At 43.3% G+C, this 15967-nt stretch overlaps 1 protein-coding gene across 6 annotated transcripts in view; it reads left to right on the top strand.

Annotated features, from left to right (window-relative positions):
• Positions 1-15967, top strand: part of GDPD5 (glycerophosphodiester phosphodiesterase domain containing 5) — a 170249-nt gene that overhangs the window by 126159 nt on the left and 28123 nt on the right. For all 6 annotated transcript variants that reach the window (XM_054059630.1, XM_009566417.2, XM_054059638.1 and 3 more), the window contains exons 6-8: positions 3245-3343; positions 5204-5297; positions 8990-9135. In XM_054059630.1, coding sequence (XP_053915605.1) covers positions 3245-3343; positions 5204-5297; positions 8990-9135 — 339 coding nt within the window. The remainder of the gene's footprint in view (positions 1-3244; positions 3344-5203; positions 5298-8989; positions 9136-15967) is intronic.

Below are 15967 nucleotides of genomic sequence, written 5' to 3' on the forward strand. Positions count from 1 at the left end.
TGGTGTGTGTGGTACATGCTTTCATGATGGTTTTGGGAAGAGCATAAACTTCAGATGCCTGTGGTACATGTGTCCTACAGTGCAAATTGCAGTCAAAGCCTGGGGGCAGTGACTTTGCTCCATGTTAGTGAAATGCTTTGGGATACCTGCTGGTGAATGGCCCACTTTTGGAGACTGAGAAACACTGTGTCATTAGAGCTGTGCTCTAATGGTCTTGGTCTCAGCTCAATATGGTACTCCATTGTAAACCTCTCTGGTTCTTCTTTCCATGCTGAACCCAGCCCTGGAGAAGGGACTGATCAGATGTGAAGCTTTCTAGGATATTTTTGGAAGAACTGACTGTAGAAAAACCTTGATTGAAGATGTGAACATTAAATTGGGGGTGTGCAATGTGCAGGTTGTGGTTTGCCGGAACCCTTGGAGGTTCTGGTTTGTATGTTTAACACTTTGAAAATAATTTGCTGTGAAATGTAAGAGAAGATGCGGATCTGCTGTTTGGAGCACAGAAGGGGGAAGGGAAGGGTATGTAGCAAGCTGTGGGGAAAGGCAATGCCAAAGAAATGAGCTTGGCAGGATTCAATTGTAACTGGCAATCTGCTCATAGGTAATTAAGGGACCAGTCCTGAGTCTGCCAATACACAGCTCCTCCTGAAACGGGTTGTTGTGCACGTGACAAGTTCTTGCAGGATCAGGACCTGGACAGATGTATCACCCCCGGGAAAGGGAGAGCATAGACCTCATAATCCCCCCCACACACACACACACTTTTTCTTCCTTTTGTTTCTCCCCTAAAAGCTATAGAAATTGTTTCCTTGGGAAGCTGGGATGCAGTGCAAAGTGAGGATGGGTGCTGTCTGACTGCTACTGGAAAATAAATTGTTGATTCTTCAGCCTAACATATGTTTCTTCACTGGGGGAAATGGTATTTTTCAGAGACACTCCAGGTGGCTGGTGGGTTTGGATGAGTAAGTCCAGAAGAGGAATGTGTTGGTGGAGATCAGTTAGTTCTTGCCTACAGAAACCCACCCTTCCTTCCCTTCTTCCAAAAAAGTCTACCTTTCACCACAACTCAGATGTGTTGCTCTGTCTCTTCCCTTCCCCACACCTCCCTCAGCTTTTTAAGGACGTATAGATAGGAGACTGGATTAAGTTAATGTTCTTCTCTGCAACTGTGCTGAATTACCTTCAAATATAGATTAAAGCACACAAGAAAGGCTGGTATGTGCAAATAGCACGATTCCTTCCAATTTTCTCCTGTGAAAAGAGCTGAGGATTGTAAGCCAAGTTGGAGATGCGGGAGTGGGGGGTGATAAGAAGCAATAAGGCAGAGCTGATTGGAGGAGGAAAAGATGAAACAGAGATACACTTGTGTCCTGATGCCTCTGTGCTGCACAGGGTGGTGGCATCAAGGGGTATTAGGGCTGTAATGAAGAAATATAGTTGACAGAGTCTTCTGTTGCTGCTGAATTTGGAGTTCAGCTTTGGAGGATATAAAACAGATGAAAAGTAGGTTCAATCCAGATTGTGAGCTGATGTTACACTGGCAGGCGGCCCAGAGGTCTGCCCACAGAATGGGGGAAGAGAATGACTTCTGTATGCAAAGCCCCAGGTCAAAGTGTAATTGTCCACATGCATTGCTTTCTGCTTTATTAATTCAGACTCCTTTATGAGGAATTAATCTTGAAATAGTGTGGCTTGCCATTATAGGTATCGGGAAGGTGTCTTTTAAATACGCAAGAAAATCCCATCCTTCCTTGGATGTGCAGAAAGGGGTTGGTTAGCATTAGCAAGTGATTTGAATGCCTTTTGGCTCAGGGATCCTCTTCGTCTCTGGGCAGCTGGATCTCTTGGCCCATTCTGCTGCCCCATGTTCTTTGTTCATGTTCCCTAAAAGCTGGACGCTCAGAGTAAGCCATTGCCATGTCCTGTGGTACTGCCACACCTGTGGTACTGTTGGTGAGTCTGTCTTTGGGTAGCTGGGACAGGAACAACAGGTAGGAACTGAGGTCTTCACTAGAATCAGAAATCATGTCTTCATGTAGAACAGTGATTTCTGTACATGCTGGAAACGTGAAGTTTATTTGCTTCTAAAATATTAAGTAAATCTGAAATTAATTTACAGATGTCTTATGCATCCTAAATGATTAGTTGACCATTAGGTATCAGGTGGCTTTTTCTGCCCAAGTCTCCCACATAGTTTTCTGATCTAAACAGTGCATGAGATTGAGACACAGAGCAGCAGCAGTGTTTTAATGCAGCAGGGTTGCTGTACAGTGGAGACTGAGATACCTGAAAGAGGTGGAGGATGGTGAACTGTTTGTTTTTTTTGTCAAACGCCAGAAGATGTTAAGTCTTTACAGCTGCAGTTATTTTTAAGTTCTTGATGGTCTGAACTTTTTTTTTACCTTCAAAGTAGAGGGGACATTTTCATTTTGACTGCTCTGCTCACACTTCTGAGTGCTTTCGTGCAGAGGGAGGGGAAGGCTGAGGGGAGTGACTGATGTGACTAGGTCTTATTCTGCCATCTCAGTGCAGGCACTGTCATCTAGAGCCTCTTAACAAGCTAGTATAGCTGCTCTGTCAGTATGGATTGGATGCTGACCGCACAGTTGTTGCCATTCAGACGCATGTGAACTTGCATCCATGGATGAAGTTATGCTGAACTAGCTCAGAGATGATTGCTTGGTGATGGGGATGCACAGCCTTGCTTACACACATTCACTCTTCCCTGAGAAGTGCAGTGTTCATTGTCTGTTGAGTAAGTTTAAGTTTTATCCCTGAACAGAAGCGCTGGAGAGTCAGGTTGAGCGAAGTCCACCAACCTCCCATATCACTAGTGCATCACAGGCTGATGCAACAGGGCCAGGAGAATTTGGAGTCATCTCCTGAAGTTGCCTGGAAGAACTCAATCTGTATTTAAGCTGTTTATGATCTAGTTTGTTGTCAGGGAAGATCATTTGATTTTTCTATACCTTTGGCCACTGTGTGAAGAAAGTGAGAGATCATCAATGAGATGTGCCCTCCTGTTACCATTTAGCCCAGTGTTGTATTTCCAGTACTGCAAGTGGAGAGGTTGTGCTAGGACAGCGTGTGAGCCCAATCTGTTTCCTTGTTGGGTCCCAAGGCTAGTTGGTTCAGGCCATTTATTACATGTAAAAGTTTTCTGTCTCCATTTCCCAGTTTGTAAAACTGCTATGATAGAGGCAAAGGCTCCAATACGTAAATACTCTCATATTTGCTGCAGATTGGCCTGATGACGACCTTGATAACAACTGTGGTGACCATGTCATCAATAGCACAGCTTTGGGACGACGAATGGGAGATGGTATTTATTTCACTGCAAGTAAGTTGTCCGCAAAGATGCTTCTCTGAGGGGGAAAAGGGGTCACTGCAGCTGCATGTTATGGACTTGGTGTCTTTCTACTATATACAACCCTCCTACGAGAGGAATACTGTGGGGGTTTTTTCCCATTGCATGTGAATTTATATATATCTAAAAAAGAATGCAACGTCTGTGCTCTAATCCTGTTTTAAGAAAGACTTGTGGTATGCTGCAGAGCTGTATAAGCGTTAGAGGAAACAGTTACAAATGGTGAATTTCTTTACAGACCTTTCTCTAGTCCATTTTTTCCCCCTCTTCCTTGAAAACGGGTCAAAAAATATTTTACCTATGAGAGACATGACAGATTTTATGGGTAATCACTGTATATTGGAAGTATGCAAATAAGGAAAAACTAACATTCATACAAGTGACTAACATTTCTCAGAAGTGCTTCCCTTTTCTCGTTTTGGTATTTTGGGTTTTTTGGTTTTTTTGTTTTTTTTTTTTTTTTTAAAAAGATGTAGGCAAGCAATTGGAGAACAAAAGCATGACTCAAATCTGTCTCAGACTTGCTCTCTTGGTGATACACCATGGTGATACATAGTCCAGTGTGTTCATAGAGTCATAGAATACTTTGGATTAGAAGGGACCTTTAAACGTCATCTGGTCCAATGCCAGTGCAGGAGCAGGAACATCTTCAACTAGATCAGGTTGCTCGGAGCTTCATCCAACCTCACCTTAAATATTTCCAGGGACACTGCATCTAGCACCTCTCTGGGCAAATTGTGCCAGTGTTTCACCACCCTCATTGTAAAAAATTTCTTATATCTAGTCTGCATCTCTCCTCCTTTAGTTTAAAAATATTATCCCTTGTCCTATCACTACAGGTTCTACTGAAAAGTCTGTCCCAATCTTTCTTATAGGCTGCTTTTAAGTACTGAAAGACCATAATAAGGTCTCCGCGGAGTGTTCTTTTCTCCCAGCTGAATAACCCTAACTCTCTCAGCCTTTCACCATAGGAGAGGTGCTCCATCCCTCTGATTTTTGTGGCTTCCTCTGGATCTGCTCCAAGAGGCCCAGAGCTGGCCACAGTACTCCAGAATCACCTCTCTTGACTTTCTGGCTATGCTTCTTTTGATGCAGGCCAGGGTATGGTTGGCTTTCTGGGCTGCATGCACCTGTTGCTGACTAATGTCCATTTTTTTACCCACCAATTCCCTCAAGTCCCTCACAGGAGGGCTTCTCTCAATTCCTTGCTCCCCCAGCCTGTATTGATACAGAGTGTTGCCCCGACTCAAGTGAAGGACTTTGCATTTGGCCTTCTTGAACCTTGTGAGGTTTACACAGGCCCAATTCTCAAGCTCATGCCTCAGGCATGGTAACTGCACCGCTCAGCTTTGTGTCATCTGTAAACTTGCTGAGGGTGAACTCAATCCCACTGTCTTCCTCGATGAAGATGTTAAAGAGTACCGATCCAATACTGACCCCTGAGGGCCAGCACTCGTCACTGATCTCTGTCCAGACATTGAGCTGTTGACCCACATTGGGTGTCCCTGCACTACAAGAAAATTAAAGCCTGGTGACACCAAGAGCCTTACTTGAATTTGGTTGGCGTTTTAAGAGGCCTTTTGCAAATATCTGTGTTATTGGGTGAGCTGTTCCCCAAGGAGGGATTTTTAGAGCTTTCCTGAGTGCCAAAGGCAACAGTAGGGTTTGGAAGAAGAGAGAGCCAAAACAGATGCAGGAACCTGATGTAGGAATGGTGTGAAGTACAACCAAAAATGGAGTAGTCTGATGCACTATGGAGCCTGCAAGATCAATGAATTTTCAAGGTCTTAGGGTGTTTGTCATAATGTTTTTCATTCTTCTTATGTCCTGCAGGCCACAGCTCCTTTCTTGCACATAGGAGCACTTGCAGCAGTCACAGCCCTGTCATGGTTGATAGCGGGGCAGTTTGCACGGACGGAAAAAGCCAGTGAGTACCACTTCTGTCCTTGTCTGGTGGTTGGGGGCTAATGGGTGGCTCTTGATGTGCTGGGCCCTCTCATTGGGAATCAGCTGGCAGGAAGCAGTGCTGGTTCCTTCCTAGGGCTCAGCAGCCTCCAGCTCAGACATGTTGGTAAGGTGAATGCTCTTCTAGAGAAACCTGGCTGAAACTGGAATGGGTAAACATGGTCTGGAGGCGCACCCAAATATCCCATGGCTCTTGCTTTGCAGTTGGAGGCACACCAAGGCTGGAGATGAAAGGATTATTTTAAATAATTCAATGACTAAAAGCATCCAGATTTCCATGAATCTGCTTTAGAAAATATAAATGCACCCTCTGCATCTATCTTGCAATATTCTTCTCTATCTCTAAATCACCTCTGCCTTCTCTGACTGCTTGGTGAAACCTCATCTGTATTTCTAGCTTCTGAAAGCCTTGATGGACTACTTGTTGTGGTACAGTAACACCCAGAGGGTGCAGTAGATGTTTGGTCCCCTCATAGTTAGGTGCTTCTTAAGTGCATGTTGAGACATGGTCAAAGGTCCAAGGGAGAGGAATGGAAAAAGACACACTGAACCCACCTCCTCTTGTTGATGGGCTTGTCCACTGAAATAAGCTCATCTGTGGATCTCCCCTCTCCAGTCTTGTTGCTGAGGCTCTCCCATAACTTGAGTTGCTCCTCCAGGTTTTCTTGTGAAATAATTTTATCCTTTTGTGCTCTCAGAAGTGTTTTTCTTCAGGATGTCCATGGCTGTTCTCACACATTTGTGCCAGCTCCAGAAAAATTGTTTTAAGTGGTATTTAATCTGCAGCAAAATAAAAGCCCTGGAAACATTTGGCAGCACTTGCAAAAGACTTCCAAGAAGCAAGAGTTAAGAATGAAGAAATGGTGTCTGAAGATGGAAAGATTTTGATATCCAGAGAGACCTTTCAAAGAAAGAATTGCTCAGCCTTGATTTATGAATATGCCATTAAAGCTGTACCTGGTTCTTCTTAAATATGTCCTAGTGTGTAATTAGGCTGCCAGTTGAGGGAGGATTTGTGGTTATGCTTAGAGCAGAGATTGTTATGTAGTCCTGAATTCCTCAGACTTTTTCTCTTGGCAGCTAAGTTCCCTGGCTTTTTCCTTTGGTTTTGGTTTTGTTTTTTTTTTTTTTTTAATATGCCAGGAAGCTGTGTTTCTTCCTTTCCTACTCCTGGGTTGATGTGGGTTTTTTGTTTGTCTTCTGTTGTTGTTTTTGTTTGTTTGTTTGTTTCAAGGGAAAACATCCATCTCTTCTGTGCACTGGATCTTAGTTACTTTGGGGTTCATATTACTTGTGAAAGGAGTCTTACCTGGAGGAGTGTACAGACTTTTTTGATACAGAAATGTTTGACATGATGGTCCTAAAAATGGAAGGGAAGAACTGAAATCTTTGTGAGAACCTACGGTTACTTGTGATGGAAAAATAAGATTTCACTCACTAATCTTTCGGAAGTAACTGGTGCAGCTGCAGTCATTGATGCAACAATCTGTTCTTGACACTTTTGAGACAGATAACAGTCTTCAGCAATTGACTTTTTTACTGAGCAAATTTACACTTTTGTTGTTGTTGCTACTTTTTCTGAACCTATAGAACAGAAGTTTCTTAAGTAGCTACAGTGTTTTAAAAGACAGTAGCTTGTTTCAAAGCTTGCTTTTGAGGTCAGATACAAATCATTGGTTTCAAAGCAGCCCTGGAAGCCTCGAGTAGCAAATGGCAATGTAAGAAACATGCTCTTCCAGGACCCCAAACTAAGCCTAAGTGCAGGAGGAACAGAGAAGGAAGGCTTGCATCTAAATGGTGGTGTTGGTGTTGTCATGTTGTAGAAAGTGAGAGATTTATTTGTCCTGCTTGCTTGGCTTGGGTGGTCATAAGGAGAGCTTCTTCCACACAGACCATCCAACCTCAAACTGAACAGTAGGTACTTTGCTTGTATTTCGTGCATTTATTTGATTTTCAGGGTTTTTGTGTGTGGTATCAATTCCCATGTATGCATGGCTGGGTGAGGTCTTCAGCTCCCTTTAAACATGGTCTGTGACCCGTGCAGGGGTATCCTTTCCTTGTAGGTGCAGTGTAATGATGAAAATATTTGCAAGCCCATGCATTTCACATGATTCTTGCCCAGAGTCTGAATCTGAGCTGTTTAATCCCTAAACTGCAGTACCAGGAAGGAAGGGACCAGATTCTTTGCACAGCCTGAGGCTTTGCTAGTCTAGTTAGTCTGATTTTCACATCTTGGTTGGTGTATGGTGTTCCTGGAGTGAGCAAGAATTGGGTCAGGATGATGTCCTGTGTTGTTGTGGAGGTTTCAGTGCTGGTAATGCACAATTCCAGCGCACCATACCTTTATGGCACAGGACAAAACATGAACTAACTTAGGAAGATGCCATTCATGTTCCTTGAATGCTCTGTGGGTGACTGACATCTCTTCCAGAGAGGAGGAAAAGTTAGCTGGTGAAGTTACTAGTATTACTTTCTGACTTATAGGAACATGTTTGAATGAGGCTGTTAGAGCCTGGAAGGAAAAAAAAAAAAACCCAGGATATTTGTGCATGAAACCAGATCAGTTGTGGTCAGGACTGGAGCTGGGCTGTTCTGTTCTTCCACTAAAAAAAAAAAAGCCTTCTCCATCTTGCATCCATTGCAAATATTTTTTTCAAAGAGTTCTCTTGGAGGTTATCCTTTGAGATCCAAAGCCTTAATGAGTTTGTAAAATAAATAATAATTAAAAAGTCTTACACTTTGATATCCGTGGTTTCAAATCCAAATAGCTTAGGAGTGAATCCAAATAGCTTAGGAGTTCAAAGGTACCTGTTGTTCTTTATAAAGGAATATGTGTCTGTTTGGAACAAGGGGTGTTTCTGTTGCACTGTCAGCACCCTTGAAAGATTCCCAGGTACTTTGGACTTTATGAGAAGTCTTTTACAGTCGGAGAGGAGTGGCTGGGACATGGCGTGGGAGGCAGAACTGCTCATCTGGCCCTAAGCACTGCAGCAAGCACCCTCTTTGCTGCATTTACTGGTCCTGTAATATTGCTGCTTGCAGAGACCCCAGGGAGTGCAGTGCCCTCACAACACCAGGATTTATTTAAACATGTCCAACTTAATCAGTAAAACATTATTGCTAATTAATTCATTTCTGGCTGGCACAAATCCTAATGCAGAAGCAGTTCAAGTGGCACTGAAATGGATGGTGTTGGTGAACTACCAAAGTAAACAAGTGATGTAAAAGCAAGTAATATTAAATGTACCAATATGGTGCTGTAACTTATTTGCAGAAGTGTTTAACTGCTGATCTATTTAAGCTGCCAGGCAGGGCAAAATTTGGTGCTGTCCCACCTGAAGAACTAAAAATCAGTAGTGATTTGGGTTACATAGATGAGACTAAGCAATTTGCTTAACTTTTTGTTTATCCAATACAAAATAAAGTGATGCCCTCTCCTTCCTCCCCCTGGGATTTGCTTAGCTCAAAGAGATTTTTTTAAAATAGACTGTTTTCCCTAAATGCAGAGCTCTGCTGTTCTACTATGGGCAGAGAGTGTACGTAGACCAGTCTGTCCTGTGGAGGAAGATGGTGATTTCTTGACTTAGCTCCTGTGGTGTGAGGGAGGTCAGAACCAGCATTTTCACCAGCTCTTTCTCTCTCTTTCCGACTCAGCTTCTCAGATGCTGATGTTCACTGCATACCTTGCAGTTGTAGTTGCACTTTACCTCGTCCCCCTCACCATCTCATCCCCTTGCATAATGGAGAAGAAGGCTCTGGGACCAAAGCCAGCCATTATAGGTCACCGTGGTGCACCGATGGTGAGTAGTCTCACAGTGTTAGTACTGTGTTGTCTGACTCTTCTGTGTGTGTAAAGGATGGTACAGGATCTGATGGTCTTCAGGCTGCTCTCCAGAGAATATATATGACAGACATAAATTTGAGGCACCTCTGCGGGCTAAAATCATTGTGGTGGTAAATTGGTACACGAACCCAGTGTCAAGTCATGCCCCAGATAGCATCTAAATTCCTTACAAACAAAAGGGCAATCTTTGCCTTGCTCTGGGTGTTTTGTGCCATTGCGTTTTTCTGGCAGGTAGTTCTGCTGTTTTTTGCTGAGCTTGAGGCTCAGTCTTTGTGCCCTTGGTAGGACCTCACTGGTAGTGGTTAAATTCAGCTCACAGCAAGATGCTTTGAGTGTGTGGCAATCTGGAAAAATAAACAAACAAGCAAGCTATGCTGACCCTATGTGACTGCACAGTACTCTTGCATTGCAGATCATCATGAGACTGGATGAGGTGATGAAACAGTCCTGTCATCTGCCTCTGGGCAGACCTTGAAATCATAATCATATAGTACTTTCTATTCCAAGGTTTCTGGACATGCCCAGGCTAAAGATGGAGCATGTGGCCTTGGGCACAGCCCTGGGTTTGGATAGTGCTGTCCTGTGGTGTTTGGGCATACTGGTCTGGGTCTGCAGTCTGGGTACTTCTGCACCTAGAGCTGTTGCATAGTTGTACCTCCAGCTCTCTGCTGATTGACTGACTTTAGACAAGATAGCGCACTACAGTGCGGGCACTGGCCTTGTGATTTTTTTTTTAAGGCATCCAACCAACTTTTTTGCTGGCATTCAAGGTAGAATAAAATACTTGTATAGGCTGTCAGACTCTATTTGGCAGGCTGGAACGTGCTTGAGCTCCTCTCCAAATCTGAGAGTGCGCACTATGGGGGTTGCTAGGTGAGATAAACACCTGTCGTGACGCAGAAGTATTTTATTTTAGTTCTCTGTTTCTAATGTTTTCTTTCTTTAAGCAATTCCTTGAAATACCATCCTTATTTATGTCGTTCTTTTTGCTATATTGCCTCTGTGGGTGGTGGAATGAAGTTCTGAGCATGATAAATGCTTTTTCCTGTCCTACTGAGTCCTACTTTTTACCAACCATGAATGCCAGAAGAAGCCAAGTGAGAACCTGTTCTGCATGCTTTCTGCATGGCAGGAGATAACAAAACCTGTTAGGACACTTTCTTCCTGTGGGGTTTCCAGACCTGTGTGCCCCCAATAGCCTCCTGAAGTGACTAAACAGTAGACAGAATCCTTCTGTCCTCCAGACTGAACTAATTTATGTAACCTTATCTGGAGCAAGACTCAGCAGAGACTTGGCCCTTTGCTTTGCTTCATGTTCTTCCTTGGAGCTAGCAACTGCTCCTTGCAGTATGGAATAAACCTATCTGAGGAGATGCTGTCATGTTAGGGTGTAGAGGCTTGCGGAGGTTCATCAAGAATGGTAGTGGCGGACACTCGATGTGTATGGTATGGAGCTATGGCCCAGGTGTTGTTCAGCAGGGTGCATCCCTCCCATTCCCTGATACACAGAGCTGGTTGTCTGCTAACAACAGATGGTTTTTCTCTGAATCCTGCAAGAAGCAAGATCAAAACTAGCAAGCCTTGTTCCAACCTCCAAGCAATAGTCTGTGTGTCCTATAATGTGTTGGCAGTAGGCTTATCCAACAGCTTTGCCTTTTCTGTATGCATAATGTATCCTCTGACTGTGCCCTTGAATGTCAAAGCTGAAATAAGAAAAATGAGGACCAAGAGGGGCGTGGTCAGAACCTTGTTCTGTACTTCCATGCTCAGCTTTTTACTATATCAAATGTCACCTTGAGTTTGAAGAGCTCGGCCTACAGTGATAGTCCTCAGGTTGTACTGTCATATCTGCTTGGAAACTAATGATTTTAAAGCCTTGCTAGAAGGCATTTCTGCTAATAGGGTCTTGTTTCACAGGGCTGCTTGCTATGCTTTTTCTGTTGAGCCTAACTATGTTCAGTTTGGAGAAATTATCAAGTGGAGCTGGAGAGCAGGAAATATCCCAGAGAAGAGTCTGGAGGACACAGATGTCCTTCCTTGAGCAATGTTAAGATCAAAAGTCTACAGAGCCTGAGAGTTTGAGACCTCGGGTAAAACTGGATCTCATGGGAGTGGAGATGATAAAAAGAAATGCAATATTTGCCTTCAAATATCCCAAAGCGAGACAGACATGGTTTGGAGCAGTGCAGACAGACATGCTCTCTGATAGTCAGCTAACTGGTTGCTCTGCCATTCTGGCAGGGCTGGGTCTGTAATATTGTATTTGCATGTCCAATGCTCTTATGCTGGAAAGATACAAACACAACTGAGTGCTCTTCTGACAAAAGCCAGCAAAACAGACCTATGGGATGGCTGAAGACACTTGTGCTGTGATAAAAGCTTTGTTGGGGAGATGGAAGATGATATATGGGCCAAAAAGTGGTGAAATGGAGAGTTTTCTGGGGAAGGTGTAGATGTGTGCACTTCCTGAGGGATACACTTCTTGGCGCACTCATCCATCAGTGCATGCATCCTGCCTCTCATACAAGGGCAATGATCTTCTGTTGTGCCCCAGAGCCTGCCATAAGGATAGCATGGAGGCATGCATGCACATACCCTCTCTTCTCCAGGATTTTTAAGAGAAGTGTTCATAACATCTGCCTGAGCACAACTGAACTGCTGTACTTGTTCTGTGGAGGGAAAGGGTTGTGGAAAGGGTCATTGGGCACTGGAACAGGCTGCCCAGGGAGGTGGTTGAGTCATCTTCCCTGGAGGTGTTTAAGGGACAAGTGGATGAGGTGCTGAGGGGCATGGTTTAGGGAGTGTTAGGAAGGATTGGACTTGATGACCCGATGGGTCCCTTCCAACCTAGTGATTCTATGAGGGGGGAAAAAAGTGAGGAATAGAGGCCATATGGCTCATAGAATTTCTCTCGAAACATCGGAAAAAGGAAAAAAAATCTTTGCATTTTAAGTAGCAAGAATAAAATCAGAAACCATCCTGTTATCTGTACCTAGATGAATTGTGCCTTTTTGCAGGAAATGAGAGCTACTGGTTCCAAACCGGCTGACCATTTGTCTGTAGTGGTAGTGTTCCTCTAAGCAATGTGCCTTCGGCATCGTCCTGTCCCCTATGAGCTTTAATTCACTCCTGGAAAGGCTCTTCTGCATGACTGCTTCTACCTTCCCTTGCAGAAGTGTCATCCAGTCACACCCACTTTTTGTTATGGTCAATGTCCATTCCCATCAGGGTGCTCTCTGAAAACCCTTCTTTTATCAGGTGTTTAGTTAATCAATCATTTCTTTTCAAAGACTCTTTTAAAATTAAGTGTTCAGCCTCCAGATCTGTTTCTGCCCTTCTGGACGTCTGTATCAGGGTTGTGGCAGCAAAGTGCTGGGGGTTTAGGGTTCCAGCCCTCACATTGTCTTTTGGTTTGAAAGAGTCTTATCTTGATGGGCAAAAGAATTGTCTGACACTCCAAAACATGAGTTGGGGTTCTCTGTAAATTTTGTATGTTAAATTGTTAAACTTTTAAGATGGCTTTTGGACACAGCACGTGTCCATTGTCTTTGGTCTTCCGTCTTTTTTATTCTTTTTGCAGAAATCTAGTTCCATTTTGTCTTCAGCGATAACAGATTTGACTATCTTCTCCCTGTGATGCCACTTATTCTGAGGATAAGTAAAAGGTAAAAGTTGGGACCGTATCCGAGATGGAAATGAGGAACTTCAGCCAGTAGGACACCGACTTCTACTGCCATTCACACATTTAAAGTCTTCTCCCAAATGTCTTTGCTCACATGGGGCTTCAGGTTGAGGCTTAAATGAAGTAATATTTGGTTTCCTGTATGTCTTACACACACCTGCTAAAAATATGGCCAGTTGACCTGTCTGCTGGTCTAATCAATCATAACAAATAGTCACCATCCCTGGAGGTGTTCAAGGCCAGGTTGGATGGGGCCGTGGGCAGCCTGATTTAGTGGGATGTCCCTGCCCATGTCGGGGGAATTGGAACTAAATGATGTTTAAAGGTCCCTTCCAGCCCTAAATATTCTATGATCACAATTGGTGTCTTCTGTCAGATCTGAAGAAAAGCTTAAGGTTAGGTAGTTTTTCGTTAAATCAAGCTTTGGCTTTTTTTATTGTGTGCAGTACAATAATAAGGTCTCCTCTCCTGTATCTAGTTATTAAATTTCTAATGGCTTTTTGCTTATGAATTTGTGTTGTCCAAGACAATCCTTTATTTTTTTTCTTATTTTGTTTTGCACGTTTTTCCTTCCTTTCAGTCTTGTTGAGCTGCTTCCAGAAGTGCCGGATGTGGATGCTCTCTAAGACACCTAGAATTCCTAGGGATTAAGATAATTATATTTCTTAAACAGTACTGTTATTGCCTCACAGTGGCCTGGCATGATGCTACCCTAATGTTGAAATACAATGTACTGGCAGATCGCACACTAAGCCGCATACAGGGAACTTTTGAAGGGTGTATTTTTACAGAAAGGAAAAAACAGTTTTTCAGGTATCGCCCTAATCATTGCCTGGTGGTTTTAGTCCAGTTATTGACTCTTGAGGAGATTGATACTGGAAAGGAGAGATAAGGAAGGGGGGAAAAAAAAGATCCTCATGTTTCCAAAAGGTTGAGAAAATATCTTTAAAGTTTGTTGATGAAACAAAGATCAAATCCTTCAGCGCAGCTCAGCACACTATGCCAGAGATGTGCAGTGGCTGTGGTTAGTTTGTAACAAGTTTGATTATTCTCTGAACATGCAAATGATGCAGTGATTTGAAATTTTTTTTGAAGGCCTGGCAAGGTGACTAATTAGGGGAAAAGTACAGTGTAGTGATGTCTAACTGTAACAAGGCTACTAGCATGCTGTCATAATCTTAGTTAAGCCTCTTGACTCCCTGTGAAAGTGTTTGCAATTGTCTTCTAAGTTATAAGCTGATAATTCTTCTAAGTTGATAATTTTCTAGAAATTAGTTCCTGTGTCCCTGTAGTAGGAACAAATGAATGGTAGCTTGATTTTTGCAGGGGATGATCCTATCAAACCAAGCGTGAAAAGAAGGAACAGCTTCTAGAAACCCTGTGCAGGGTCTGTCTTTCAGTGGATGTTGTCATGGTTTATATAGAACAGGGGTTTTGGAGTGAAATCGTTGCTTTGTGCCCCAGGGTTTCCTTCGCTTCAGCACTGGTGTCTTAAGAAATTGGTTGTGTCTAGTTGCATTGGATCACTGCAAATCTGGATTTGAGTTTTCAGTGTAAATTGCCTGAATGTGTTGTATTGAGGAGGAAGCCCATCAAAGAAACTTGAAGGAGACAGAGAGAAATACAAAGAAATGTATGTGTTCATTTACTGTAGTTTTACTGTAAAACATTTAAAGAAAATGAGTGCTAAGTTCAGCAAGTAATTTCTGTACTAGCGACTGTCCCACTTGTATGCATCTCTGCCCTAAACATGCTGAATTTAGGGTTTCACCTCTTTCTTCCTTGGATTAAGACATAGATATGCTGGGATGATAGAAGTATGTGTTACTCAGTCTCTTCCTTTTCACAAGAAGCTCCCATTGCAGGGAGATCCTGCATCCAAAGAGTAGTGTCAGGGGAACCTCCAGGAAAAGGCGTTATCTAATTTTAGGAGATAGTGTTAAATTTGCTTTCCCAACTTACTGGGATATGTCATCAGTGTGAGTAGCTTGTTCAAGCCCCTCAAGATTAGGCTTAGCTGAAAGATTTAGAAACAAGGGAGGACAGCTTTCTGCATCAATGGTGGACTCATTTAGAGGTGCAATTATTTATGTCAGGGTGACTGGCTCTGGCCAAGTTAGGAGTTTACCCACCATATGCTCACAAGAAGATGTCTTTGACTTGGAAGGCTTATCTACTTTTAAAAGCTTCTGAGACACAACAAATCAGGCTGCCAAATAATAGCGTTGTGGTGTTATAGAGACTACCCAGCGCATACCATCGTCAGGCACGGTGTTAGAGAGAGCAATTCTGCTGACACCTGTGCTGTTTGCTGATTCAGAGCAGCCAGAGGTGTTTGTTCATCTGCAATGCCCTTCAAGAACATGCTCTTTACTTCTTGTGGTGGTGTAATGAAGATGATGTTACACCTCCTAAGTGTGTATTTGGATGGTTGGACCATAAATGACAGCCTGTCCTTAAGACTGTTTTAAAATGCTGCTTCCTCTGCACAGCTGCATTTTTCAACATATATCTGGCCAGAGTTTTGTGAGTTTATTTAACTTGTGTTTGGGCTCAAGTTTGTGGGAAGAGCATGAATGTGCCTTGTATCAGAGCAGACACATACAACCCTGGTAGTGTGCAGTTAAGTTTTGCCCTTTTAGAATGGTAAAGCACAATCTACAGGCCCTCTAGGAGCTAGACCTGAGGCAGGAGTGGGATATTCCACTCGTGGGGCTGAGATCCGTGGGGCTCAGTGGCGTTTGTCCCATCTAAGGATGGGACATTCACGTCTAAGGAAGGTGCAGTCACAGTGCACTGAGTTTTAAAACTTGATCTCAGTTATTAGCTCATTGCAACCTGTATTTTAGCATTGCTCCAACATCGCTGCTGTCTTTACATGGCCAAATCTGTCCAGTCTGGCGAACAGAAATCGCATCCCCAAAAGGCTTTTTTCTCTGTCCAGCTTTCATCTGTCACCTCTGTGTGCAGTCTCAGCTCTGTCTAAATTTACTTTTTTTTTTTGGAGGCTTTTGCATATTGACTTGCCACCTCAAATCTGTTTGATTCTGTATTTCCTTCGAATGCCTCCAGTGGTGGAGGCCAAGACTCCTGCTGCTCAACCTAA

Source organism: Cuculus canorus, chromosome 1 (genome assembly GCF_017976375.1).
Source record: "Cuculus canorus isolate bCucCan1 chromosome 1, bCucCan1.pri, whole genome shotgun sequence".
NCBI lineage: Eukaryota > Metazoa > Chordata > Aves > Cuculiformes > Cuculidae > Cuculus > Cuculus canorus.